The sequence below is a fragment of the Cebus imitator genome, unplaced genomic scaffold (assembly GCF_001604975.1).
Source record: "Cebus imitator isolate Cc_AM_T3 unplaced genomic scaffold, Cebus_imitator-1.0 Scaffold108, whole genome shotgun sequence".
In the NCBI taxonomy this organism is placed as follows: domain Eukaryota; kingdom Metazoa; phylum Chordata; class Mammalia; order Primates; family Cebidae; genus Cebus; species Cebus imitator.
The window spans coordinates 435,554-462,126 of NW_016107423.1; the positions used below are offsets into that span (position 1 = coordinate 435,554).

General features: G+C 37.5%; 1 protein-coding gene across 10 annotated transcripts in view; it reads left to right on the forward strand.

The window, feature by feature from the left end:
- Positions 1-26,573, forward strand: part of FRY (FRY microtubule binding protein) — a 477,475-nt gene that overhangs the window by 303,063 nt on the left and 147,839 nt on the right. For all 10 annotated transcript variants that reach the window (XM_017538031.2, XM_017538028.2, XM_037741802.1 and 7 more), the window contains 9 exons: positions 2,033-2,201; positions 5,219-5,311; positions 5,406-5,504; positions 7,216-7,317; positions 17,963-18,066; positions 18,517-18,625; positions 20,385-20,471; positions 23,216-23,387; positions 24,668-24,800. In XM_017538031.2, the coding sequence (XP_017393520.1) occupies positions 2,033-2,201; positions 5,219-5,311; positions 5,406-5,504; positions 7,216-7,317; positions 17,963-18,066; positions 18,517-18,625; positions 20,385-20,471; positions 23,216-23,387; positions 24,668-24,800 (1,068 nt within the window). The remainder of the gene's footprint in view (positions 1-2,032; positions 2,202-5,218; positions 5,312-5,405; positions 5,505-7,215; positions 7,318-17,962; positions 18,067-18,516; positions 18,626-20,384; positions 20,472-23,215; positions 23,388-24,667; positions 24,801-26,573) is intronic.

The following is a 26,573-nucleotide window of genomic DNA, read 5'->3' on the forward strand; positions in this document are numbered from 1 at the left end:
TTTTTTGAGACAGAGTTTCACTCTTGTTACCCAGGCTGGAGTGCAATGGCGCGATCTCGGCTCACTGCAACCTCCGCCTCCCGGGTTCAGGCAATTCTTCTGCCTCAGCCTCCTGAGTAGCTGGAATTACAGGCACGCGCCACCATGCCCAGCTAATTTTTTGTAGTTTTAGTAGAGACGGGGTTTCACCGTGTTGACCAGGATGGTCTCGATCTCTTGACCTCGTGATCCACCCACCTCAACAATGTCTATATGTTTACTGCCTACTTTATTTGTCCTGATATTTCTACTTCAAGATCTTAAGAGTTGATCCAAACTTCTGCTAGTTCACCTTTAACTTTTATAATCACGGTTACCTTTTTTTTTTTTTTGGTGAGACAGAGTCTTGATCTGTCACCCAGGCTGGAGTGCAGTGGCATGATCTCAGCTCACTGCAAGCTCTGTCTCCCAGGTTCAAGCGATTTTCCAGCCTCATACACACCACCACCCCCGGCTAATTTTTGTATTTTTAGTAGAGACAGGGTTTCACCATGTTGACCAGGCTGGTCTTGAACTCCTGACCTCAGGTGATCCATCTGCCTCGGCCTCCCAAAGTGCTGGGATTACAGGCTTGAGCCACCGCACCCAGCCACAATTACCCTTTTTAATCATGGCTTGCTTCTAATTATTCATGGAACCTCAGGCTAATAGTCTCAGAAAACAAAATACAATAAATCTTAGACTGTTTTCTTTGGAAAGTGTGTGTGTGAGTATGAGAGAGAGAGTGTGTGTGTGTGAGTGTGTGTGTGTATTTTTAATGAATAGCCAAACCAGCTGTTTCAGACTTAGTGGTTTGGACAGTTTTTGGTTTTTTTGTTTTTTTGTTTGTTTTGAGACGGAGTTTCGCTCTTGTTGCCCAGGCTGGAGTGCAGTGACACATTCTCAGGGACACATTTTCGCTCTTGTTTCCTAGGCTGGAGTGCAGTGACGCAACCTCTGCCTCCTGGGTTCAAGCGATTCTCCTGCCTCAGCCTCTCGAGTAGCTGAGATTATAGGCCTGTGCCACCATGCCCGGCTAATTTTTGTATTTTTAGTAGAGGCAGGGTTTCTCCATGTTGGTCAGGCTGGACTCGAACTCCCGACCTCAGGTGATCCACCTGCCTCAGCCTCCCAAAGTGCTGGGATTACAGGCATGAGCCACCACACCTGGCTGGACAATTTTTATGTGTACACTTCTCTACCCTTAGGTACTTCGAAGATCTGCTTCTGCTTTCTCTTAGCTGTAAGATCTGTTCTATTTTCAAACCTGTATTATAATATTATTGTTGTTGTAATTAGTATTATTTTACTTTCAAACAATACCAATACTTTGAGGATAGGGACTGGACTGCATCTTTTTGTTTGTTTTGTATTTGCCAGATAAAATTGTAAAATTTTGTGAATGTAATAGACAGCCCATTCATCTTTACCTTTTAGATATAATTTTAATATTCCCATTACCAGGCATTTTAACCCAAAATATATTTTTCAATAATCATTATCCCAAAATTATAAAGGAAATAATAATATAAAACTTTAAAAGTAGATGCAGGAATACTTCCTGGCATTATTTGGAATACAAATCCCAACATTATTTGCTGTCACTGTCAAAAATCACTAACCTAGTATGTTATTGCTAATAGATTCACTATTTGATACTTCAGGCTCTGGGGTCTGCAACTATGTTGAAAATGGCCAAGCCTGAGGACATGAGGCTTTCTGTCATGCTCAATTTAAGAGCTAGACTATTTTGAGATGGTCTAAATGACCCGGGATCTGGCCCCTTGCCTGTTGGAGATGATGAGCATCTTACAGTATAAGAGGGGAAAAGGAGAAGAAAATTGGATCCTTTGTCAAATCCAAAACATCAAATCCTTACAAAATCATGGCTGTTGTACTTCAGCTGATTTGAAGGATTCCATTGCTCTGCCCAATCACTCCCAGATGCCGGAGGCCCCCCTTGCAGAGCCTTTCCCACCCATTATTTGATAAATCTCATCTGTTGTCTTCTTAGATTCCCTGCTGTAAAGAAGAAATTTATGGCGGAGCTAAAAGAATTACGGCACAAAGAGCAGAACCCATATGTGGTTCAAAGCATCATCAGCTTGATAATGGGGATGAAATTCTTTCGAATTAAGATGTATCCAGTGGAGGATTTCGAGGCTTCTCTTCAGTTTATGCAGGTAATGTCTTAGGCAGGAGAGCTGAGGGGCTATCAACTTGAGCACTTCCCGTCCTGAAAATGATGAACCTGCAACATGAAAACCCAATTACTTGTCAGTATGGAGAGGCATTCTGTCTAAATAATTCATGAAGTGCTTTGTAACCAAATAGTACAGTTGCAGGCACATAACTTCATTTCTAAATTTTCATATCATCTTTGGAGGAGAGTATACAGTGGGATTGCTTGTTTGTTGACTTTTTTTATCTTTCACCCATTGGTACATATTGTTCTGTGAATAAAATATAGCTGACTTTTTTCATTTTTTAAAATTGATAACATTGGGTTGGCTACATTGACATTCACAGGCATGAGGACTTATAATAAAGAAATCTGTTTTATTCTTACTATAGAAAGGAATTTTAATTTTTTAAAAATCAACTAAACAATACAGGTTTGATATTTATTGCCCAGTACCTATCATGGTACATAACAAAAGAATTGTCACTAAGGAGGATTTAACAGAATACTCAGCTCTTAGAGTTTACAAAACTTTGGTATTTGAAGGAATTTTTAAAATGCTGCTATGAATTAAATTTGGTGATGGCCTTGCTAGAGGGTTCTGAAGGATGGATTATGAATATAAGCTTTACCATTTTACGACTCCAAGGATGACTACAGTCAAAAATATAACAATTCTGGGTGAAGGTGTGGAAAAATTAGAACCTCATACACTGCCGGTATGAATGCAAAATGGCACAGCCACTTTGGAAAACAGCCTGGCTCTGGCAGTTCCTCAAATAGCAAAACCTGGAATTACCATATGACCCAGCAATTCCACTCCTAGGTATACGCACAAGAGAAATGAAAATACATGTCCATGCAAAAACTTGAACACAAATGTTCATAGCAGCATTATTCATGGTTACCAAAAAGTAGAGGCAACCCAAATGTCTATAAAATGATGAATGGATAGAGAATACCTATATTAGAATATTATTTGGCCATAAAATGTAGTGAAGCTAACACATGCTACAACATGGATGAACCTTGAAAATGTTATGCTAAGTGAATGAAACCAGACACAAAAGGCCTTGTATTGTGTTATTCCATTTATATAGAATGTCCAGAATAGGCAAATCCATAGAGACAGAAAGTAGATTAACAGTTGTCTAGGGCTGGGGAGGGGGAGTGGATAGGGAGGTTGCGGATGGCTGCTGAGGAGTAGAGTTTCCTTTGGGTATCATTAAAAGGCTCTAAATTTGACAGTAGTAATGGATACACAATTGTGATTATACTAAAAGCCAATGAATTGTATATGTTAAATGGGTGAATTGCATACTACATAAATTATGTCACAATGAAACTATTACATATTGGCGGGGGGGGGGGACTACGTATCAAACTTCTTGGGTTTGAATTCAAGTTCCAGCACTTACCAGCTCTATGACCTGACCCGTCACACTTAACCCCTTTCATCCTCACTTCCGTTATCAGCAAGGTGATGATAACGACACTAACCTTAGAGAGTGGTAGTGAGGATTCTTAGCACATGACGAACACTCAGTAACTGTTCAATATTTTATTATTTGTGTCCCACTCTTGTATCTACATACACGAATTAGGACTTCAGAGAGTATTACATACTTATGCAAAATAATGTAGGAAAAGAACAACTATTCTGGGAACTATAGAGCTCATCTGTATGTGAAAGCTGTTTCAGTGACTTCCCATACAGGTGTTGCCAACCTTGAGCTGAGGTCTTAATATGATATTGATAGAATGAGGACGTTAGGGGCTGTTTTTGGCAATCTTCCCAATGGCAACAGAAAATAAAGGGAAATAGCCAATGTAGATATTAACATGTTATTCAATATATGTAGCCTTGGACCTTTTCTTTTCTTTCTTTCTTTTTTTTTTTAATTTGAGACAGGGTCTCACTCTGTCACCCAGGCTGGAGCGCAGTGATTTGATCTTGGTTCACTGCAACCTCTGCCTCCCAGGCACAAGTGATCCTCCCACTTCAACCTCCTGAGTAGCTGGGACTACAGGTGCATGCCACCACGCCCAGCTAATTTTTGTATTTTTTTGTATAGACAGGGTTTCACCATATTGTCCATTCCATTTCCTGGTCTGGAATTCTGGGATCAAGTGATCTGCCTGCCTTGGCCTCCCAAGGTGCCAGAATTAACAGGTGTGAGCTGTGGCGCCTGTCTGCCCTGGACTCTTGAATGAAAATAATACCTGATATAGATCACAATAAGTTACTATCAATAAGGCCAGGAAGGGGAGAGAGATGGGCAGAATTCTGCCAACTTTGCTTTTAAAAAAGTTGACATTTTGTTTAAAAAAAAAAATGTTAGCAGGCCCATTTTCCTATAGAATGAGTCCCTGAGCAACCAAGAACACCCTTACATAGGACAACAGTCCACAGGCAGTAGTATCCTTCTTGAGGAACCCTTCTAAAGGTTTCCTTGTAGATGTGGGAAAGGGAAACGTTCCAGACTTGCTTATGAAACTATGTGAATAATAAACGCACCTAAAATGTCAAAGCGAGCAAGTAAACAGCTCTGTGCCCGAGGCTGTCAGGCATAGGGCCTAAAATAAGTTTGATGTCTTCTGCCTCTCTTCCCATGTTTACCTTCCCTGGGGATCTGTGTCTGTGGGCTAAGCAGGAGCCCAGAGACCCACACACACTAAGTAATAAAAGGAAATGTATTGGAAGTGAATGACTGAATCAATCAACCAGTGATTCGGTGGATACATGCATGCTCGCTGGTTAGAGATACTTTGTCCTTTTAGAATAGTGATTTGAAATAGAAGAGTGAAAAAACCAGCCTTGCAGAATGTCATTGAGGCCACTGCAAACATATAAATTTCAATATAAATGTTTGAATCCAGTGATTTTTAATAGACTATGGAATATGCTATGTTGATATATGATTGAATTAAGAGCTATTGACTGAAACTTGTTTAAATACATTCTATGTGTACATTTCAATCTACTGTCCCTCCCTATACCCTTTTTCTGCTTCCCAGGAATGTGCACATTATTTCCTCGAGGTCAAAGACAAAGATATCAAGCATGCCTTGGCCGGGCTTTTTGTTGAAATCCTTGTTCCAGTCGCTGCTGTGAGTTACATTTTCATTTCTAAAAACTCCTTCAAATTGCATCACAAAATCAACACTTTTATTAATATAATAGTCATATGCATCTCTATTTCAGGCTGTTAAAAATGAAGTAAATGTTCCCTGCCTTAGAAATTTTGTGGAAAGCCTGTATGACACCACGCTGGAACTTTCTTCTAGAAAGAAGCATTCCTTGGTTAGTAACTATGAGAAAATCGAAAACACAAACAAAACTGCACAGACTAAAATTCCTAGGCAGGAATCTATTTGAGGATCATAAGGACTCCATAGATGGGAAAAATACCTAAACCTCCCTCAAAAAGAGGCAGCATTTGAAACTGAAGCTAGCTTTTTGTACTGGCCATGATTGAATGATGTTCATGTAAGGAGATTCCACCACGTCACCTCAGATGACCCTCTGGTCCTAAGGAGTCTGTTGCTTACTTTCAAGATTGGCTCAACTTGATTTTTATTTTAATTTCTGAGAACTTTTTTCCGATCTGAAGGCTAAAGTTTATAATAACAGTTTCTCTTCTCAATCCCCAGGAGCCTGCCCTGGGTAATTTCTATCCTGATACTAGAATCAAAATTGAAACAGGCAGGAAAAGGAGTTGGGAAATAGCTGCCCATAGGAACGATTCTCTGAATGCTGGAAAATAATTCTTGGGAAGGTTTTGGTACTGAAGAGCGGCATGGGAAAGTCTTTTAAGTGACCACCACCTTTTACCCGCTGTGGTGAATAAAGCTTTGGTTTATGAATCAGCAAGTGCTGTAATGGCTGTAGTGTGAAAGTCGGGAGAAAGCAAGTTGCTTAGGGATCTGGCTATTAGCATGGTTTATCCTAGTCTCCAGAGGATGAACATCCCCACCATGACTTGAGCACGTACCTAGGGTTGCTTTGCTGTTAGTGGTGGCAAATTTGCTCACGTGTCTACATTCTTTGGTCATTGCGACTAACCGTATGCATATTTTTTAGATTGCTGACTGGCATTAGGGCTGCGCTCAATGGTAGCAGTAGTTCCAAGTCCCTTTAAAACTAAATTAATTTTTAAAAAGCATCTAATGAATTGTTAAGCATTCAATTTCTTTGTGGGCAGTTGTTTCTTGTTAATTCAAGTTAACAGATGAGACCGTTAACGTTTTTATTTAAATCTTTTCCAGCCTTGATTTAGGGGGAATCATAAAGGTCTGTGACATCTGGCTTAGCAAAATGGTGATGGGTTCCGCATGTATGATTTTTTGGGTGGCTGCTCATTACCTCTGCTGTCTTCTCAAGTTGCTGTGGGAAGCTGGCCCAGCTAGGCAGGAAAAGCACAGTAGCACCTCTGTTTATTTGGTCATAAGCAAATTCCTCCTGTGGTTAAATTTGTCTTGGTAGAGTTTACCAATGCAATAACATCTCTTTTAGGAATCTTCCTTAATTACCAGAAGGTTGCACGCAAAAAAATATATATATATATGTAGACAACTACCTCTAAGATAGGGACAAATTACTCGATGTCTGTGAGCAAAAAAGCCAATAACATTTTCAAAATTTGTGTGCCTTCCTGTTGTTTTTTTTCTGGAGATTAAGAGAGCAATCTAAGATGGTAAGTTTGTTTTTAAACCTCACAAGTAAAGTCTAACTCATTGAATCAGATTTCTGCATTATTATACATGCAACTTATTTCATTTTATTATATGCTATTCATAATTCTTGGTTATTCCATCCCCAGCATTATCAGAAAGCATTTGTGAAATGCACACCAGTGCCCTGCATCCATTGGGCAGTGCTGTGCTACACAGCATCCTCTTTCTTGCCCCCAGGACCCCAGAGGGAGATGGTGGGGTAGTAGGTACAGAGAATGTATGTTACCTGGTTTGTTGAAATATAAACTATCCTGTGACCTCCTCTTCTTTCTCCTCAGGCCTTATACCCTCTGGTGACCTGTTTGCTCTGTGTCAGTCAGAAACAGCTGTTCCTGAACAGGTGGCACATTTTCCTCAACAACTGCTTGTCCAACCTAAAAGTTAGTATTTGTCAGCTCAAAAATGATCTTTTATAAAAATTTACAGTAGTTCTTAGGCTGGTTGATGTGCTTCTTGAAGTGATTCTTGATGTTTGCCGGGGGAATTACCTATACTGGTGGAATAATGAAAAAATATTAATAAGAGTTCCTATTAGGCTGGGCGTGGTGGCTCATGCCTGTAATCTCAGCACTTTGGGAGGCCGAGGCAGGCGGGTCATGAGGTGACTACTGGCCAACCTGGTGAAACCCCATCTCTACTAAAAATACAAGAATTAGCTGGGTATGGTGGCAGGCGCTTGTAGTCCCAGCTACTCAGAAGGCTGAGGCAGGAGAATCACTTGAACCTAAGAGGCAGAGATTGCAGTGAGCCAAGATTAGGCCACTGCAGTCCAGCCTGGCAACAGAGTGAAACTCCATCTCAAAAAAAAAAAGAGTTCTTGTTTAATATAGTCCATTTTGGAAAGTGACTAGGAATAAGATAAATCACTTCAAATTTGGGAAAAATAAATCTGTTCTAACAAGGATCCCTTCAAAGGTAGAATTAAATTTTCCTTTATATGCATCCACTGTCACATTTTATCTAAATGATTTAAAAATAGAATAAGGGCCACATTCAGCTAATAGAAGCATGTGAATTGATCTCAGAAGCTCACTTACACCTTTCCCATCCTTCCTCTATCCCCTCCAGCCTAGGAGAATGTCTCTGGGGCAAAAGCTCCAGTCTGTGGAAGGATTAACCTAGCAACAGAGAGCACTTCTTTCCTGTCACTGTCATTTGTGATTCTTGAAGGTATTTTGTTCAAGCCGCATGGCAGTCAGTCCCAAGCATTCACTATTTCCAGCAGTACACCTGCTACATAGGTGCTGGGTGACATGAGGAATAAAGTCATGGTGGCTGAGGCTCAAACAGTTGTAATGATTAGCTTTAAAATTGACTTTGTAACTTAAAAGTGGTAAACATGTTTTATGCTTTAGTAACCTATTGATAAAAGACAGTGAAATGAAAACTATCTCTAATATAAGTGCAAATAGGATATATTTTTGACAGTTGTTCTTGGTAGTGTCCAAAGATGTGGTTAAATTTCTTTTACCAGTTTGATACTAGCTGCTTTTGAATTTTAAGAATATACTTAATTATAAAATTTTGTATGTGCTTACAAAAAAAAAAACAAACGTTGCCTTGTTGTTTTTCTTCTATGATGCTTTAATTTGGCAAAGTAGTTAAGATTAATTATATTATTTTGGCATTTACCGTAATTACACAATAATCTGCATTAGAGCTGTTTTAAGTACCAACTATGAACTGGCTCTAAAGGCTGATTGTGAAATCCAAGATTAGAATCATTCATTTTCTTCAAATTGGCAGTGAAATATAATAGCAGTGGATAGAGAATTAAGCTTTTAAGTACTCTGAAAAAAATGAAATGCTTTTCAGGGTTATCAAGTGTTATATAAAGGCCACTTTCAGGTATTTTTTTTTTTTTGAGGATCTGCCAAATAACTGCAGCCCAGTATCATTTGTTAATTAGTCCACTTCTAAGTTACCCACCTGTTAGTTCATTAAATATGTTTTTTTCCTGCTACATCTTACACAGATAGAAAACAGTCACTTTATTGAAAACAGAAAGGAAAATTATTGAGAGTGCTTATAGTTGCAGTTTTCTGTATATTCTATGTTTAATGTGTCTGGTTTTTGCTTAGAATTAAAATAATATTTTTTATGACAACCTATTGCTGTGGCCACTGAGACCCAAATTTTGTGTCTGAACTTGTTTTTGAAACATAGCAGAGCATCTTACTTTGGAACTTAATTACTTCAAAGTTAGAATATTGCTTACAGCTCTAGTCAAACCCCACCCGAAAGATTTAATATGAGGGTAATATACAATCCCAGAGTGGAGCAGGCCTGGGCACTGACAGTGTTTCCCTGTGTAGACATTTCAAGCACTAAGATTTCTAAGAGGCAGTAAGGTCAGAAAGACTATGTAGAGTGAATGCTATAGAGAGTGAACCACATTCCGGAATTCAGTTCAGCAGGGACTTATGTAGTGCCCACTGTGTGAGCTGCTAGGGAAGGTGCTGAAAGTGAGAAGGAGGGGGGAGTCAATTCTATTAAAACTACATTAGAATAGAGTCCCTGTCCTTGACAAGCTTAGAATTTCATTGGAGGATAAGTAATGAAGTTTCAAAATGCACGATGCAGACAGTGAGGGATGTAAAAGGTAGGAGTAGAGCCATACCTGTGAGAGTTATAGAGGTCACATACCCCATGAATCACTAAAGAAGTAGTTATTAGGCCAAGTAAGGCAGAAAGGCAATGATATCTTACTTTATGGGTAGTAGTCTATTTGAATTCACTACCTCAAGGCTAAAAGCTATAAAAAGATCCTTGATAAGATAAAAATGAAATAAAATTGTATCACATATATTTAGAACTAAACCTAGTAGGGATCTGAATGGGACCCTTTAAAAATGTTATTAATATTCAGAAAACCTTCCAAACCTCCTCTTAAGTCCTTAGTAAGGAAGAGATACGTTAGGAAAAACTAACACAGCTTCAGAGATATACTTTGTCTGGAATTGCTGCAGTGTTTTATGGGATTTAGAACCAATTCTGCCGTTTCATAAGTGACCAACAAACCAACTTTTACTCCATATACCTTCCTGCACCCTTCCCTGCCTTCCTTACCCCTCCCCAGCCACAGATGCTTCAGGATAGCGAACCTCGCATCTGAACCCTACACACTGACCTTTGGTAGCCACCTTTTATGTATTCTGTAGAGGTGAGCCATCGAGGGGCAGCGTGACAGAAGCAGAGCAGAAGTGTGTCAGAGCATGAAAACCTGCCCGCTTTTCATGTAAACAAGCTCTCAGGGTCAGCACTCACTTAATAACAGTGCCCTGGTTTATCCCCAGCATTAGTCAATCAGAAGCAGTTTGCTTTGGGACAACAGACTTGAAATCTTTAATATTTCCACTTAATTAACTTAAGCATCTATTAGCAATTTTCCATTATAAATTGATGAGAAATGTATAGCATAGCACCTTTTCACCAAGACATTCACATCTTTCAGGAACTCTTGGTTCATGGTAACCAATACTTTTTTCTTCTATGTATTTTATGTCAGAATCTGAACATACTGTGCTATAAAAAAAAGTATTCCTTTCGCATATTCCATGCAACACCTAATTCTGACAAAAGGAAATATGCTTTGTGAACTTGATTGAACAGTACTTTTAAAATGTTAAGTCACCATTTGCAGACAAGAAAAAAATTACAGATTTAAAAATTAAATAAAAAATAAAATGAAATTATCATGTTCATAATAGCTATATGCTTGTTTCTTGTCCTTCAAAATAAAACTAATTGGAAGAATTTCAAATTGCCTTATATTTTGTAAAAATGGATATAATGTACCAGTGAGGCCCAGATTATTAAAAAAAACCAAAAAAATAAAAACAGAAAAGAAACCTCAAAGGTTAAGAAATGCATTAATTATATGATTAATAATAATAACATTAGCTCTCATTCACTGGAGATACATTATGAGCAGTTGAGTGGTAGGGGCTTTTTTATTTTTTATTTTTGAGACGAAGTTTTGCTCTTGTTGTCCAGGCTGGAGAACAGTGCCGTCATCTCAGCTCACTGTAACCCCTTCCTCCCAGGTTCAAGCAATTCTCCTGCCTCAGCCTCCTGAGTAGTTGGGATTGCAGGTGCCCACCACCATACTCAGCTAATTTTTTTGTATATTAAGTAGAGACAGGGTTTCACCATGTTGACCAGGCTGGTCTTGAACTCCTGACCTCAGGTGATCCATCTGCCTCTGCCTCCCAAGGTGCTGGGATTACAGGCATGAGCTACCATGCCTGGCCCAGGTAGGGGCTTCTTAAACATTGTTGTGGGTATCATGGCAATGCCACAGGCTACAGTAAATATTCCCTATGCTTTCATGAATGTTGTTTACGCATTTCTAAATATTTTTCTCAGATAGCAATACTGCATCTGAAGGTTTGACATGATTCAGTTTAGTTTCAAAGTTGGAGAAACCAAAGTACAGAATGAGAAAAAATACTCCTTTTTTCTCAGGGACCACTTATGCTAGGACTTGAATCCATTCAGTCAGTCAGTTGCCAATGATTCTTTTATAAGTAGTCTACCAGGCACGGTTCTAGGTGCTGGGAATAAGTGATTAGTAAGACAGTAGCACTCTCTGGTCTCTTAGACCTTGTAATTTAGTGGAGGAGACAGACCAATAAGCAAATGAATAAATTCATTAGAAAAAAACCAGATAATTATAACTGCTCTAAAGAAAATCTAATAGGATGTTATAATTAAGAATGATGCATTCAGGGAAGGCCGGCAAGGGAGGTACAATCAGGGTATTTGAAATTCCAGTAAAAATCTCAAAACAAGTGTGGTTGCCATAAATATATTTGATGAAACTTGTCTGTAGTAGTTGGGATTTGTGTGTAACAATTGCAATGAAGTTTGAATGCTTTTTTCAACTTTTCACATAATAGTAAGTTTATTAATGCTATCTTTATCTTGGAAGTGGAGACAGTGAATAATACATTAAAGATTTCACAATCATTGCCTGAATTCATTAAAATATATGGCATTTATTTTTAAATGACTACTTTTCTCTTTTAAATACCAAATTTAAATGGTATAGTATTAGCTATTTTAAGTATTAATTCAAAATGTAGTTATTCTGCTTTATTGTTCATCTCATTTTTATAATCTTGAAAAAATTTGTTTCAGATCTACCAAAATAAAGGCATACTTCAAAAATTCCAATTATGCATATAAACTGGACCCAAAAATTAATAATAAGATGACAAGTACATTATTTTCCATGAATGCCTTATTTATCCAGTCATTCAATAGAAAAATAATTGTCATAAAATTGTTGTTATGATAATTTTAGAGATTATCCTAAACTGTAGCAGTATGTTATTTGGATAATATACAGTCATCAAACAGGGTGAATCATGATCAAAGTAAATTGATTCAGGTTTCAAACAGTAATGTCAAAAAGATGGAAAGCGTTGGCTGTGATATACAAGGAAATATAACAAAGAAATAGATTTACTTAGGTGGCTTTAGTTGGAAGAGAAAACTAAAAGGTATTTTAAGTATAACAGAATTAGTAGATGACTCAAATTATCTATCTCACTACGTCTTTACCTTAACATGCATAAGAATCTCTAAAGAAACCTATTATAAATGCACCTTCTTGATATTCATTCTTGAATCTTTCCAGAATTCTGGTTCAGAATATCTAAGGTGCAGCCCAGGAATCTGCATATTTGTAAGCAGCGCAGGTGATTATCTGACTTGGTGCAGATAATCAGCTGATGGACCTTGAGTAACATTGGTCTGTACCACTGATTGCATCACCAGCCAAGTTATCAGTGAATTCACTTGTCCTCATTTGTTACCAATAACTTTGAATTGTTTTAACTAAATTAATTAACAGCAAGATTTAAAGGAGGTAGACATGTTATTAAATAGGCTGACACATCCCATGAAGTCAGTGACTGGCCGTGGGTCCAGGGAAGAGCTACGCTGAAGCCCACTTCAGAGTAGCTTTCTTGAACAATTATATCAGTGAACCTCAGAGCCATAATAAATGCATACCATTAATTAATTATTGGTTAATTAATTAAGGGAGATGCAGATTCCAACAGAAGAATCTTGAAGATCCTTGTTTTGATCTTGAAGAAAATAGCTTTGATACAGAAATCAGTGATTTGAGACATATGCTAAAATATCTGCATCCTGAAAATATATATCAAGCACCTATTCTGTTAGCTGCTAAGGAAATACAAAGACAGATGAAGAAGAAGCACTATCTTTAAGTAGAGTAGGTACCAATAGCATATTTGAGCAGCCTCCACATAATGTTAAGTTGAAGTGGAAAATTTAAGTCACCGAGGCCATATTGCCTAGGTTCAGATTCTAGCACTGTCATTTATTAACTGTGTGACCTTGAGTAAGTTATTTAAGTTGTTTGACCGCTCTGTTCCTAGAATCTACAACATACATTGTTGTGAAAATTAAAATGGGTTAATATAAGTACAGCACTGATTAAAATTAAATACCTGCTATAGCCAGCACCTTGTAATAAATACATTCCAATTTCTGAGAAAACAATATTTATTAGAGCCTAAGTCAATTCCTAACCCAGCTGTCATGTACTAACCTGGTTTACTGTCATTTACTTTGACCAATCATTGGGCCTTTTCTCATTTATAAAATCCTTCAATTGATATCATGTTATATGAAAGCACATCTGAAAAACCAAAATTCCGTACAAGTCCAAGATATTTATTACTGTCATTATAATATGAAAATTAGCTTTACCTACATAGCAGAGTTTGTCTTTAATATAGGTTCTGTACAAATGAATCTGGTTTATGTATCAAGTTGTTCAGCTACTGCTCAGATTGTTTTTGTTTTTGAATATTTACTGGTTTTGCTTTTAATATGTAACCTGCTGTATGGTAGTCACTGAGGACACAAAAATGAACAATCAAAATGCCTGGAGCTCACTGTCTGGCTGGAAACATTCAAGTAAAGGATGTCTGTTTCCTAGAAAACAGAGAGCAGGGGCACTTGGTAGCCTCTCCAGAGGATGGGGACAGGAGTATAGGGGTGGGGGAATACCATAAGAGGAGGTGTCACCTAATTGAATTTAAGTTCTCCAAGTAGACAAGGGTAGGAAGGCATCCCAGATATTCAGGGAATTGCAGAAAGGAAGTTTCAGTGCAAGGTTCACCTACCACAAGGCAGAGACAGGAAATGGTACAAGGGAGCCAGCTCACAAAAGGCCCCTCATATGCCATATTATGAAATTTGGACATTGTCCAGTAGGTGACTAGAAGCCACTTAAGGACTTTAAATGCAGGAAAGTAAACATGTTTGTATTTTAAGAATATCCTTTGTGCAAGAATGAAGAGAGGCCAGCAAATCCATTTGGGAGGCAGTTGCAATGATCTGATGTCATCATGAAATGCTAAAAACCAATTAACAGTACATAATCCACAAACAAAACAAACTAAAACCTAAGTTAGCTACTTTGCTTTTCAGTGTCTATGGAAGCAAAAATAAACAACCTCAAAAATGTTGTTAAGAGTGAAAGAACATTAGTCACAACAAGAAGCAAGAAAAATGGTAGACAGGAGGGACAGGACAAATATTCTAAAGAAATTAAAACAGAAGACACTAATGTGAATCAGTTAAACTCGAGATCTCGGTTATGGTCTTCAGTGAAATTGAGATGATATTTGCCTTTCCTCATCATGATTTGCCGTGAGAGATAATGTATATGAAAGAATTTCAAATGATACGCTATGCAAATATAGACTGTTACAGGTACTAAAAAAACAAAATTCACAAAAGAAAAGACATTTCCACTAGGAAGGAATAAAGGCAGGCGCTGCATTTCCCTTGTTTGCTGCTGGATTGAAGCTGTCTTCTACATAGTAATATTACAGGCAGGTACAGTGTTAAGTACCCTATGTGTATTAACTCATTTGACTCTCATATACTCTTGTAATGGAGGTAGGATTATCATCTACATTTCACAGACAGGGAAAATCAGACCCAGAGAGATTAAAACGCTTTCCCTACGTGGCCACAGAGCTAATAAAATATGAGGCAAGGATGGATTCAAACCCAGGCAGTCTGTGTGTGGAGTCTGCTTTTAACCACCATGTGAGTACACCATAGGCATTTGCTGATTTGGACGAGTAGTCATAATTTCTGAAATTTTAAAATGATGGACCATTTTAAATGCAACTTTACTAGTTTCAAGTGCTCTGTAAGTAACTAAAACATATGACAAATTTTACCTATTATATTAACAAGAAAAATAAAACCTTTATACATAAATGTGTGCTTCTAAAAAGCCAGGTTTTTTTTCTCCGTGAAGCTAGACGAATAGCTATAAAGTTCATCTAGAAGAATAAACATGCAAGAAAATCTTGGAAACCACTAAAAATTAAAAAATAAAAATAAAAAAGCAAGGAACTGTAGAAAGTAGGCCATACTAGATATTAACATATCATAAAACCTGAATAATTAAAATAATGTGGCATTAGTACTTGAATAGGCAGACTAATAGAACAAAAAAAGAAACATAGAACAGACCTAAATGTATATGGAAATTTAGACTTTTAAAATAATGACCACACTAAAAAGTTATTAGACTACACAGCTTACGAAGTCTATCTTTCCTAAATCTAAAAACTTCTCACTATAGTCTTTCCTATAGAATTTATTTATGTGGATCATCTTTATTCAGTAACAATTTTAAGATAAACTTTATCCCAGGTCATTTGTAAAGAATTATGAATTGTATAAAAATCAGTTCCATAAATTATCTGCTCTAAGAAAAAAAGAGAATTGTTTGACTAAATAAATGGAGACAAACAAGTAACAAAAAGGCAAAAGAACCTATCAGGAAATTAAGACACTGGAAGACTGGTTAGCAAACATGCATTGACCCCATGCAGAACAGAAGAAATTTTAATAGCTCTTAAGGGGTAAATAATGCTCCCCTTTTTCAGAGAACCTATCATTTATGTGGGAACTGATGTTCAAACAAGATCCCATATGTAAGGAGTTGAAGGGCTATGCTAGAGGTATATGAGTCAGAGGACACGCAGGAGGGAATAGTTTTAATGGGCTAGGATCAAGGCATCAGGGAGGAACAGAGAAGGTTTCACAAAGGAGAGGACATCCAAGTCCACTGTAAAGAATGAACAGGGTTCACTTGGGAGAAAAAAAAAAGATCCAGGAATGGGGGGTGGAAGGACACTCCCATCATGGAAATAGAATGAGAATGGCCTGGCTATGTTTAGAGTTTATATAGCTTGCGGGAGAGTAACAGGATGGGAGGCAGACAGGTAGGTTAGAGCCAGCTGTTGACTAGTCTGGTATGCCAGGCCAAGAAATGTTAACTTGATCCCACCGGCACCAGGGAAATCACCGATTCTGTGATTTCTACATGGAAAGGATTGTAATTGGTGTAAGATAGGACAGTGGGGTGGGATTGGCTTAGAGAGGTTGGTAGGAGGGTACTGCAGCAATCCCGATAACAGTGTTGGGAGCCTGAGCTATATAGCAAAGGAAGTAAGAATGGATAAGATGTCAAATTCAAGAGAAATTTTGTGGATAAAATCTATAAAATTGATTGAAAGGATGGAGTGAGAGTCAGAAGTGAGGAATGAAGTGTCCATCAGATGATGAAACCTACACCCTCCTCTCTGACTGATTTGTTAATGCCTGGGTACTCACAGCTGATTTCCCTGCCTCTGCTCCATGCTGCAGACTTTGGACTTCCTCTGTGGTCTCTCTGATCTCATTGGCTGCCTGTCAGCATCATGAGAAGCCTGGTCTCCTCATGGAAGGTGCCTCATATAGCCCCTGCTTTTCTCTCAAACCTCGCCAACAGCTGCTCCTTCATCTGGCCTTGCACTGGCCCTTCATCAGCATACAAAGGATTCCCAGACTCCCAAACAGAAGTCCCCTGCTCCTCCATTTCTCTCAGGTTCCGTGTGCTCTTGCCTCTGCCTACATACCTCCCTCTCCCGCCATTTTTTTTCTACACTTTTCAAATTATCTAGGGCCGTGGCAGCCTCAGTGTAGTAACTCAAATGCATGTTCATTATGAATGAGTACAACAAAAATGGATTTGAGGTTCATCTGAGTTTGTTTTGTTTTTGAGATGGAGTCTTGCACTGTCACCCAGGCTGGAGTGCAGTTGTACCATCTTGGTTCACTGCAACCTCCACCTCCCAGATTCAAGCAATTCTCTGCCTCAGCCTCCTTAGTAGCTGGGATTACAGGCACTTGCCACCACGCCTGGCTAATTTTTGTATTTTTAAAGAGATGGGGTTTACCATCTTGGCCAGGCTGGTCTTGAACTCCTGATCTCGTGATCCACCAGCCTCGGCCCCCCAAAGTGCTGGGATTACAGGCATGAGTCATCTGAGTTTTTATCTGCTCCTGAAATCCTTTCCTGACCCCATTCCTTGAGTTTGCCATATGTTGCCCTTTTTCTATCCTCTTACTTCTGTCTCTACCAGATTTTCATGCTGTTGTAGAGTTGACTCCCATCTCCCATAGATTGTGAACATCTTAAGGGGAAGGATTGTCTTTTATCTCTGCATCTCAAGTTCTAGCACAGTACCTAGTAAACATTAGTCTCAATATTGGAGGGCGATCAGATGGGATGGGATGGAGGGGTTGGAGAATCAAAACAATAAGGGTTTACAAGGACATAATCAACAATAAAAAGAACAGACTGATTCTCCTATTAGTGCTAAAGAATTTGGGTTCCCTAGGGCTGGAGGGAGAAGATAATCTCTTGAGTACTCACCATGGCAAAGGATAAAGTGACATGGCTTCCCCCAGAATTACTCTGTCCCACCATTTATATGCCTCCGCATGGATGGTTCATCCTATGAGCATTGAGAGGCAAATACCCTATAAGTCCCAAATGATGCAATGTGCCTCGGAAGTACCCAGCCATCCACTTGGGACTTACCTTTTCCAGGCCTTCAGAGAAGAACTGTCCCTAGAACCTCAGACCTCACCATTTACATCTGCAATGTTACATCTTGGTTTCTGTTATAGAATAAAGACCCCAAGATGGCTCGAGTTGCACTGGAATCTCTCTACAGATTACTTTGGGTTTACATGATTCGAATTAAATGTGAAAGCAACACAGCTACTCAGAGGTAAGGATTTGGCTTTTGTCAAAGGTAATCACATTACTCAGCCACTGCAGCGGGTATTTCTTTTATTACTGCCTATGCTAACTCAGGTAGAAGCTACTCAAAGCTGACTTAGATCTAAAAGATCTAAGTCCTGAGGAACATTTTCAGGCTTTCCGTAGTCATTGGCACAACACCCATTACAAACGCTCCAGCCTCTATCATGATCAACAAGTTCCACTTCCAGAGTTGCATTTGCCACTTTAGCAAAAAAACAGCTACAATTTCCAACTGCTCCTAGTTTTCCAGAAAAACTTTTCGTAGAGTAATTATGCTAATGGAAAGGGGTGAGGTGATTTGTTTTCTTTTTCTGAATTCTGATACTTAGATAAGATGAAACATCTGCCATTTTCCCTTAAAGAACTGGAGCTCAGCCAATCTTGCTTGTTTTCTCTTTTCCCCCTTATCTTTCAGCCGACTTATAACCATCATCACAACACTTTTCCCCAAAGGGTCCCGTGGTGTGGTGCCAAGGGATATGCCTCTGAACATCTTTGTGAAAATCATCCAGTTCATTGCCCAGGTAATGGAGAAGACTCTGATGGTGGGAATCTTCTAATGGTTTCTAAGCAACCAGCCTCCTTCTTATGAAGGAGTAAAAGATGGAAAGTCTAAATTAATCTCTTACATGTTTAGACTTCTGTGAAAGGTTTAAAGTGTTTTCACACACAGCCTATGGTTTGCTTCAAAACAAGTTGTGAGTTGGTACATCAAGTGTTTTCAGCATCTGATAAATGAAGAAACAGAGTTTAAGTGGCTCGTCTGAGTCACAGTGTGTGAAACAAGATTGTCTTGACCCTTCACCTCTGTTTTTTTCCTGCTTCTCTGCTCTGGATTCTGCAAGTAAAGAGGAAGCAATGGGTCTGATGTTCAGAGAAAACCAAAAGAAAACAATTTAGCAAAATTTGAGGAGTAATAATGTTCTTTCAACCTATGAAAAAGAATTTGATAGGAATATCAGTATTTATCAAGAACTCTTTTGCCAAGAAGTGTTCTAAGTGCTTTATGTATATTAATGACTTAAAAAACGGGTCCAGTAATATTAAACAGTTTTAATATGTAATTTACTATTTAAACCCAAGAGTTGTACTTTTTAAAACACTTTGTAAGTAAACGAGTTTACCCCAACTTTGACCTTCTTGTACAGAGGAATAGAAAAAGACTATTATTCCAGTCCAGCCTCTGCCATGAGCCAGTTCTATAACCTTAAACAAGTCAGAAAACATCTTTTTTCTGTTTCTTTTGCTGTAAAATGGGGATGAAAATGTTGCCTCACAATATCGTGTGCTTAAAAGGAAATAATAGGCATGAAAGTACTGTTGAAGTACAATTGATACAAAGTGTAAGGTTCAATTGCTACTTCACAGACGATTTGACAGTAATATCTCTCTTTGTGTTTGGTGCAATGAAATAGCTCTGTAATGTTTGTCCTTAGGAAAAGGACAGTACTTGCTCTGCAGGTGAAAGAATTAATGTAATTTTTCTGTATGTAGTTATCATGTGGCCGAGAATGTGCATTGTTTATTCTGGAATGTGTTGTATAAAATGAACCTGTTTTATTTAGGTATGTATAAATAAGTATGTGTGTATATAGATATATATACACACACACACACACACGTATACACAGATATCTGATATATTTTATATATATTGTTTATATATTCCTGATATACCTGTTATACATATTCCTATTTTTTGCATATATTATATATATATATACATTATTATATATATACCTGATGTGTTATTCCTGTTATACTATATATAGGTCTATACCCCTGATATATTAAGTAACCTTCATATATCTTATGTGTTGATTACCTGTCTCACTTGCAGAATTGTTGGTTATGAGCCAAAGGATTTTTAATGTTAGAGAATAGAAGAAAATGATCATCTTGCAGTGATCCCTTTAAAAAACATTTTAAAGAGTACAGTACAAATAGGAAGAGTTCACACTGTTAATGAGCTCGGGTACCCCAAGTGTTTTGGTTATTTGATTTTGGAGGAATCTTTTGTCATTAGTCATACTGTGCTTTAGGGGCCAATTACATGTTTTCTGTAATGAAGGCATCCTTGCACACCACACAGAACAGAAGCAGCCCTACCATGGGTTCAGATGGGCATTGTCTTCCTCCAGGTTCTCTGCAAGCCACAAAACTGAGCCGTGCCCCTCCTCTTTTAGCCACCACCTATTTGTTTGGTGCATATGATGAAAATAGCCGTTTCATGTTGAGTTTATATCTTAACACTTTGACTTTGTGTTCTCGTTTTTACTATAGGAACGTTTAGATTTTGCGATGAAAGAAATCATTTTCGATTTTCTTTGTGTGGGAAAACCAGCAAAAGCATTCAGTCTCAATCCAGAGGTATGAATGATCCTTTTATGTACTTCTGACGGAGCATGTCTTCACGGAGCCATACCTTTGCTTTGTGGCTTTGGAGAGTGGGGTGAGGGATATCTTCTCACAGAGTCTTCTATTTGTTTCTGTCCATATCCAAATTCAGATTTCAGAAAAAAAAATTTTGGATGAATAGTCTTAGAATGAAATGGTTAGGTGAAAGGTTGATGTGCTACCGCATTCTGTTCTTGTGTAACAGAATAATTCTTGCCCAAAAAGATAATTCACTAAAATTCAGATTGTTTTATTTTAGAAAAGTTAGTGCTTTATTTATAACTGTTTAGCAAATTTAGCATCAAGAAGTCATGAAACAGAGAAGAACAATACATGTAATAATAAAAATAATAAAACAGTGAAATTAATTAAATAATGTACCCACATCTGTTTCTGTGACAGCATCCCAACTCCAGGGCAGGCAGCTTGTGGGGATGCGTATACAGTGGGCATCATGCACAACGTGGAGCAGTGGGGGCGGTGCACATGAGCAGCACATGCAATTTTGAAGTTTTAAAAACACTGACTGCCAACAGAAGTAGGCCTGACATGCTGCCCCTTTTTCTATGAGGTTGTAGAAAGAACACCGGGCAAGAAGTCAGCAGAGCTGAATTTGCCACTTGCCATAGGCCCTGCTGCTTTTCCTAGCTGTGTGACACTTACCTCCATGAACTCCAGCTTTTTCACCAGTAAAAAGGGCAAAATGCTTTTCTACCTCAACTCGCAGAAGAATTGTGATACTAGGAAGAATACATCAGAAACTTTCAAGAAAAAAAAAGAGAAGGAAGAAAGGGAGAGAAAGAGGGGATACTACACACCATAAAAATCAAATACATAGAGAGTTTCTATCATGTCTGTATTATCATCGGGCTCCTTCATTCTGTCAGTGAGGAAGGGGGCCTGAAGGCTGGAGACAGGCAGCTTGTTAGTAGCAGAGGGGACCCAGGTCCCTGTTAGTCCCATGCTCCTTCACACCACACCTTTATTCTCTTCTTCATACTAAGGTTGCCAAATATCTAGGAACAGCAGAAGAAATCCAAAAATGGGAGTTTTTGTCTGGTGTCCAGTGACCTCACAGGCATCTGGAATGTCTGCAGCCAGGGTCTCTGGGCCAATGGGAGGGGGCAGGGCCAGTGCCAGACCAGAGCCTTTGGGCTGGAAGGAGGCCACTATACAGCTGGAAGAGCTGTACAGTGAAGCATCCTCTCTTGCTGGGAAAGTTCTCAAGACATTACTCATTTCTCAGCAGTCATGGCTCTACTGTCTTCAGCAATCAATTCTCAGAATTACTGGATTACTTATCTAAAAAGGACATGTTAAAAGCTACTATTATCATTATCACTGTCTATAAAATGTATTCTTGGTTCTTTTCTCAAACTCCTCATTCAGTCAGTGCTTAATTAGTTAACTTCTCTGTGCAGAGCAGTTGGAACTGTGATTTTTTTAAAAAAATCCCCATAGGAGTAAATATTTGGGTATCTTCTTCCATTTCTCGTGATCTTGTAGGGTTGTGGAAGAATTCATTTATCAGTAGTTGGTAATGATAAGCTCAAAGGCATACCCCTAACCCCACTCAAAAGCAGACAGGAGGACGGCACAGTCTGTGAAGCAGATGTCATAGACTCGCTGAAATACGCTGTAGGGCATTGTTTCTCAGGAAACAAGTTCAGATTGGGTCTTAAATAATATTTTGGAAGTAGCTTGTGGAACAAGGCCTGGAGATCTAAAGGATTATCTTACTGTAAAATTTATGCTGCGTCACCACTCAACTCTTCAGGAATTTCCAGGCAATTGTCTTGGTGTAGAGTGTACCTAAATGACCTTCTGTATACATCCCCATCATCATGAGGACTTGCTGGTCTGTGAGCAGAGTTTCTTGGTCATCAATGTCTCTGATTTTCCTTGACCTAAGATAACATGAAGCCTGAGGTCTTATGCAGTGCTGGCAGCAACAAGAAGGAATAAAAGTATATAGATTGGAAAGGAAGAAATAGAATTGTCTTTATTCACAGAGAACATGATTATTTATGTACAAAGAGCCTAAAGAAAACCTCTTAGGACTAATAAATGATTTTAGGAAGTTTGTAGGATATAAGATAAACAAAACCAATATATTTCTTTATCCTAGTGATGAGCAATTGGAAATTGAACAATTTACAATAGCAATGAAAAACAAAATACTTAGCACTAAAGCTGACAAAATAGATGCAGTATTTTAATACTAAAAATTATAAAATACTGAGAGAAATCAAAGAAGACACAAAAGGTGAAGAGAAATAACTGTTTGTACATTGAATGACTCAGTGTTAACAACGAGAGGTCAGTGGTCCCCAAATTGATCTATATAGAATAAACTGTAATCTCAATAATAATAAATGCAATTAAAATCTCTGTACCTTTTCTGTAGAAATCAAAGCATATCCCTTGGAGATACACCCAGCATTCCCCTCAACAGAATATAGTACATAAACATCTCAAACATGCCCTCCGCATTTGGTGAAATCTCCCCGGTCGTTTTCTTGTGATGCAGCAACAAAAACAGTGACAGAAACTTAATTTTATTCTCATAAGCTTGCCCTACACTCTTGTGCCTTTGAAATTATTTTCTCATACTAATGTACATGAAAGTCAGTCTTCACTCTCTGATAGACTTATGGATGAATTCCACTACAATAATTGGGCCTTTCTTTTTGTCATGAAAATGTTGTGTCTCACAGAGAATGAACATTGGTTTACGGGCATTCTTGGTCATAGCTGATAGCTTGCAGCAGAAAGACGGGGAACCTCCCATGCCGGTTACAGGAGCCGTTCTTCCTTCAGGAAACACATTGAGAGTAAAGAAAACATACTTGAGTAAAACGCTCACTGAAGAGGAAGCCAAAATGATAGGTGGGTGTCAGAAGTGCATTAGAACTAAGCCTTTCTAAGCCCTTAAAATAATCAGTAGATACTCATCTTTAGTGAAATGCACTTTTTAAAAATCCTTATAGAAGTAGATGATAAGACATTCCAACATTAATTGTTTTGATTGATTCATGCTGTGTTTTGTTTTACTGCTCTTTAAACATTTTAGAACTTCCTGGTAAATATTTTGCCATTTAAATGTTAGACTTTTATCTATGGTCTTTTTAAGCCTCTAATATTGACTACTACATTTTACTGTAAATTTCCAAGACTTATCTGTGTGCTTGCTAGATAATCCTGTTTATCATTCATTCATTCATTCATTCATCTCCTTTTTTTCTTTAAACTAGTTTAACATGTGTTTTAAACATGCCAAATCTCATAGCACACACCAGGTTACATTGTAGATTTAGACTCATGAGGTTAATTTTTTTTTAATTTAACTATCTTATCCAAAGAGATGATTTTTTACATTTGTTTATTTCTTACCAAGTACTCAAATGTAGACACCTACTATAAACTTTATTAAGATAGTTCCTGGATTCTACAAACCAGAGGGAGAAACTTTTTGCTTTGAAATATTTCTCTTTAGTTATGTAAAGTTTAAATGACTTTTAAAAGATGTAATGCATGAGAAATAATCATGTCAAATTATTTCATTAAGGTACAAATTTTAAATACAAAGCTTTTGACTTTTCATTTGTATAATTCATACGCACATTTGCCTTCCAGTGTGGGACATTGACACCATACTTAATGAGAACAGTAAAAATAATATAGCTAAAATATATTCTTCTTCATTTTAAAATTCATAATGTAAAGTTTTGTTTCTTTTACTAAAAAAATTCACATGTATATTTCAGGGTCATATGGAGTTATTAAAGTCCTAACCCAAAATGAGAATTATTTTTTATTCACATAATCACTAATGATGGTGAAATTTTTTATGCTAACCAGAAACTTCAAAATTCAAATTGCTTTCATTTGAATTTTGTATTTTCTTATCTTAACTCTTCTGGAAACTACTCCCCATTGACTATTAGAATTTCTGTGAATCAAATTTAAATGATTATCTGGTGAACGCCTACTAAGTACAAGGCACTATGCTAAGAGCTATGCAGATGAGATTGAATCAGACAGCCCCTTTGCTCAAGAAAGTCATTGACACATAAGATCTTCAATAAAAAACGTTATAGAAGCTGAATAAATCAGGATATGCTTTAACAGATTCAGTTTAAGGTATAGCTGTAATGCATGTTTTCCAGGTATGTCCTTATATTACTCTCAAGTACGAAAAGCTGTAGACAACATTTTACGGCACCTTGATAAAGAAGTAGGAAGGTGTATGATGCTGACTAATGTCCAGATGTTAAACAAAGAACCGGAAGACATGATCACGTGAGTACAGTGAGGACTAAGTTATCAATGAAAGATTAAACAGAAGACACAGGTAGAGAGTATTCTCATTTATTCTGTATTTTGTTTTCATTTTCTTAGAGTTCTAAAAAGTAGTAAAGATAGCTAAAAAAAAAAAAAAACCACACTATTTGATTAACTATAAAAATAAAGTCATATCTGTGATTGATCTATTTTGGTTATATCTCAAGTATCACTAGGTCAGTAAGTTAGAAAATGGGGCACATGACTCCTGGTTCATGTTTTTCAGAAATGACATTTTGTTCCCAAGCACCGTCACAACTCATGTGACATAGTGACATTCCAAATTTACAGACATTCCATCTTTATAAGTCTCATGACAGTTCCTACTTCATAGTTTTTGTGTGACAGTATCACAGACTGCATCACAGAAAGCATTTTCAGAAAGCATTTGTAGCTCTGAATGTAGAAATCAAGTATTTTTAGCCAAAATCTAAAGATCTAGATTTACAATTAGAACTTGCATTTGCTGTTTTTTATTAACTATGGCAGGAACTAGAATTAGGTTATAATTCTATATTTTAAGAAAGTTTAGACTTTGTTGTTGGGCTGTGAATTAAATTACATTTAGTAGCTGTGGCATAATTTCTAAAAACATAATTAGGCAAATTTCTTCTGTCATCCATCATGTTCAACAACAAGTATAGGAATTAATCTGAAGATTGTTACCTATATGGAGAAATTCATATTGTGGTATGCATTTTTATTGCAGTCATAACACATGCTCATGATTAAAACAAAGGCAAAAATGCAGAATTATTTTAAATATGTATTTAGTAGAATCTAAAGTTAAAAGCCTCCTCAGATCCCCACGTGAAATCTGTAGTCATTTCTTGTCTCAATGTGATTCCTTCCAGACCTTTCCTTATGTCAATATAAAGATTTGTGTATACATACCTCTTTTTTCCACAAAAGTGGGATTATATAATGCATATTATCCTGCAGCTCGCCAGTGACTCGATTTAAATAGTGTGAAGGTGATGTTGCTTTAGACTCTTCAACCAAAATAATGGCAGAATTGATATTGACCAAGATTAATAACATTAAAAATACTATCTAGAGCTCTAGTTCTTACCTCACAAATTGCCAGATTATCAATAAACTTTCAACCTCATTTTTCCATACTTCTTACATATATTAAAGCCATTTTCAATATATAATGTAGAAGATATAAGAAATGCATTAGGCCAGGCACGGTGGCTCATGCCTGTAATCTCAGCACTTTGGGAGGCCGAAGCGCATAGACCACTTGAGGTCAAGAGTTCAAGAACAGCCTGGCCAACATGGCAAAACCCCATCTTTACTATTAATACAAAAATTAGCTGGGCATGGTGATGCACACCTGTAATCCCAGCTACTCAGAAGGCTGAGGCAGGAGAATTGCTTGAACCCAGAAGGCAGAGATTGCATTGAGCTGAGATTGTGCCACTGCACTCCAGCCCAGGCAACAGAGTGAAACTGTTTCTAAAACAAAAACAAACAAACAAACAAAAAGAAATGTGAATAGTTATTTTCTCAAAAAAATAAAGAGCTTTAAAGGAAACCATATTTGTAATCAATAGGCATCATAAGATAGGTTCAGGACAAAAACAATATATTCGAAATAATAAAAAGGTACATGTTCAAATGTAAACATCTTATTTATGTTTTAATCAATGTTTCAAACTTTTTCTAAGATTCTTCTTTACTTTTTCCTATTCAAACATTTATGTTTTAATCAATGTTTCAAACTTT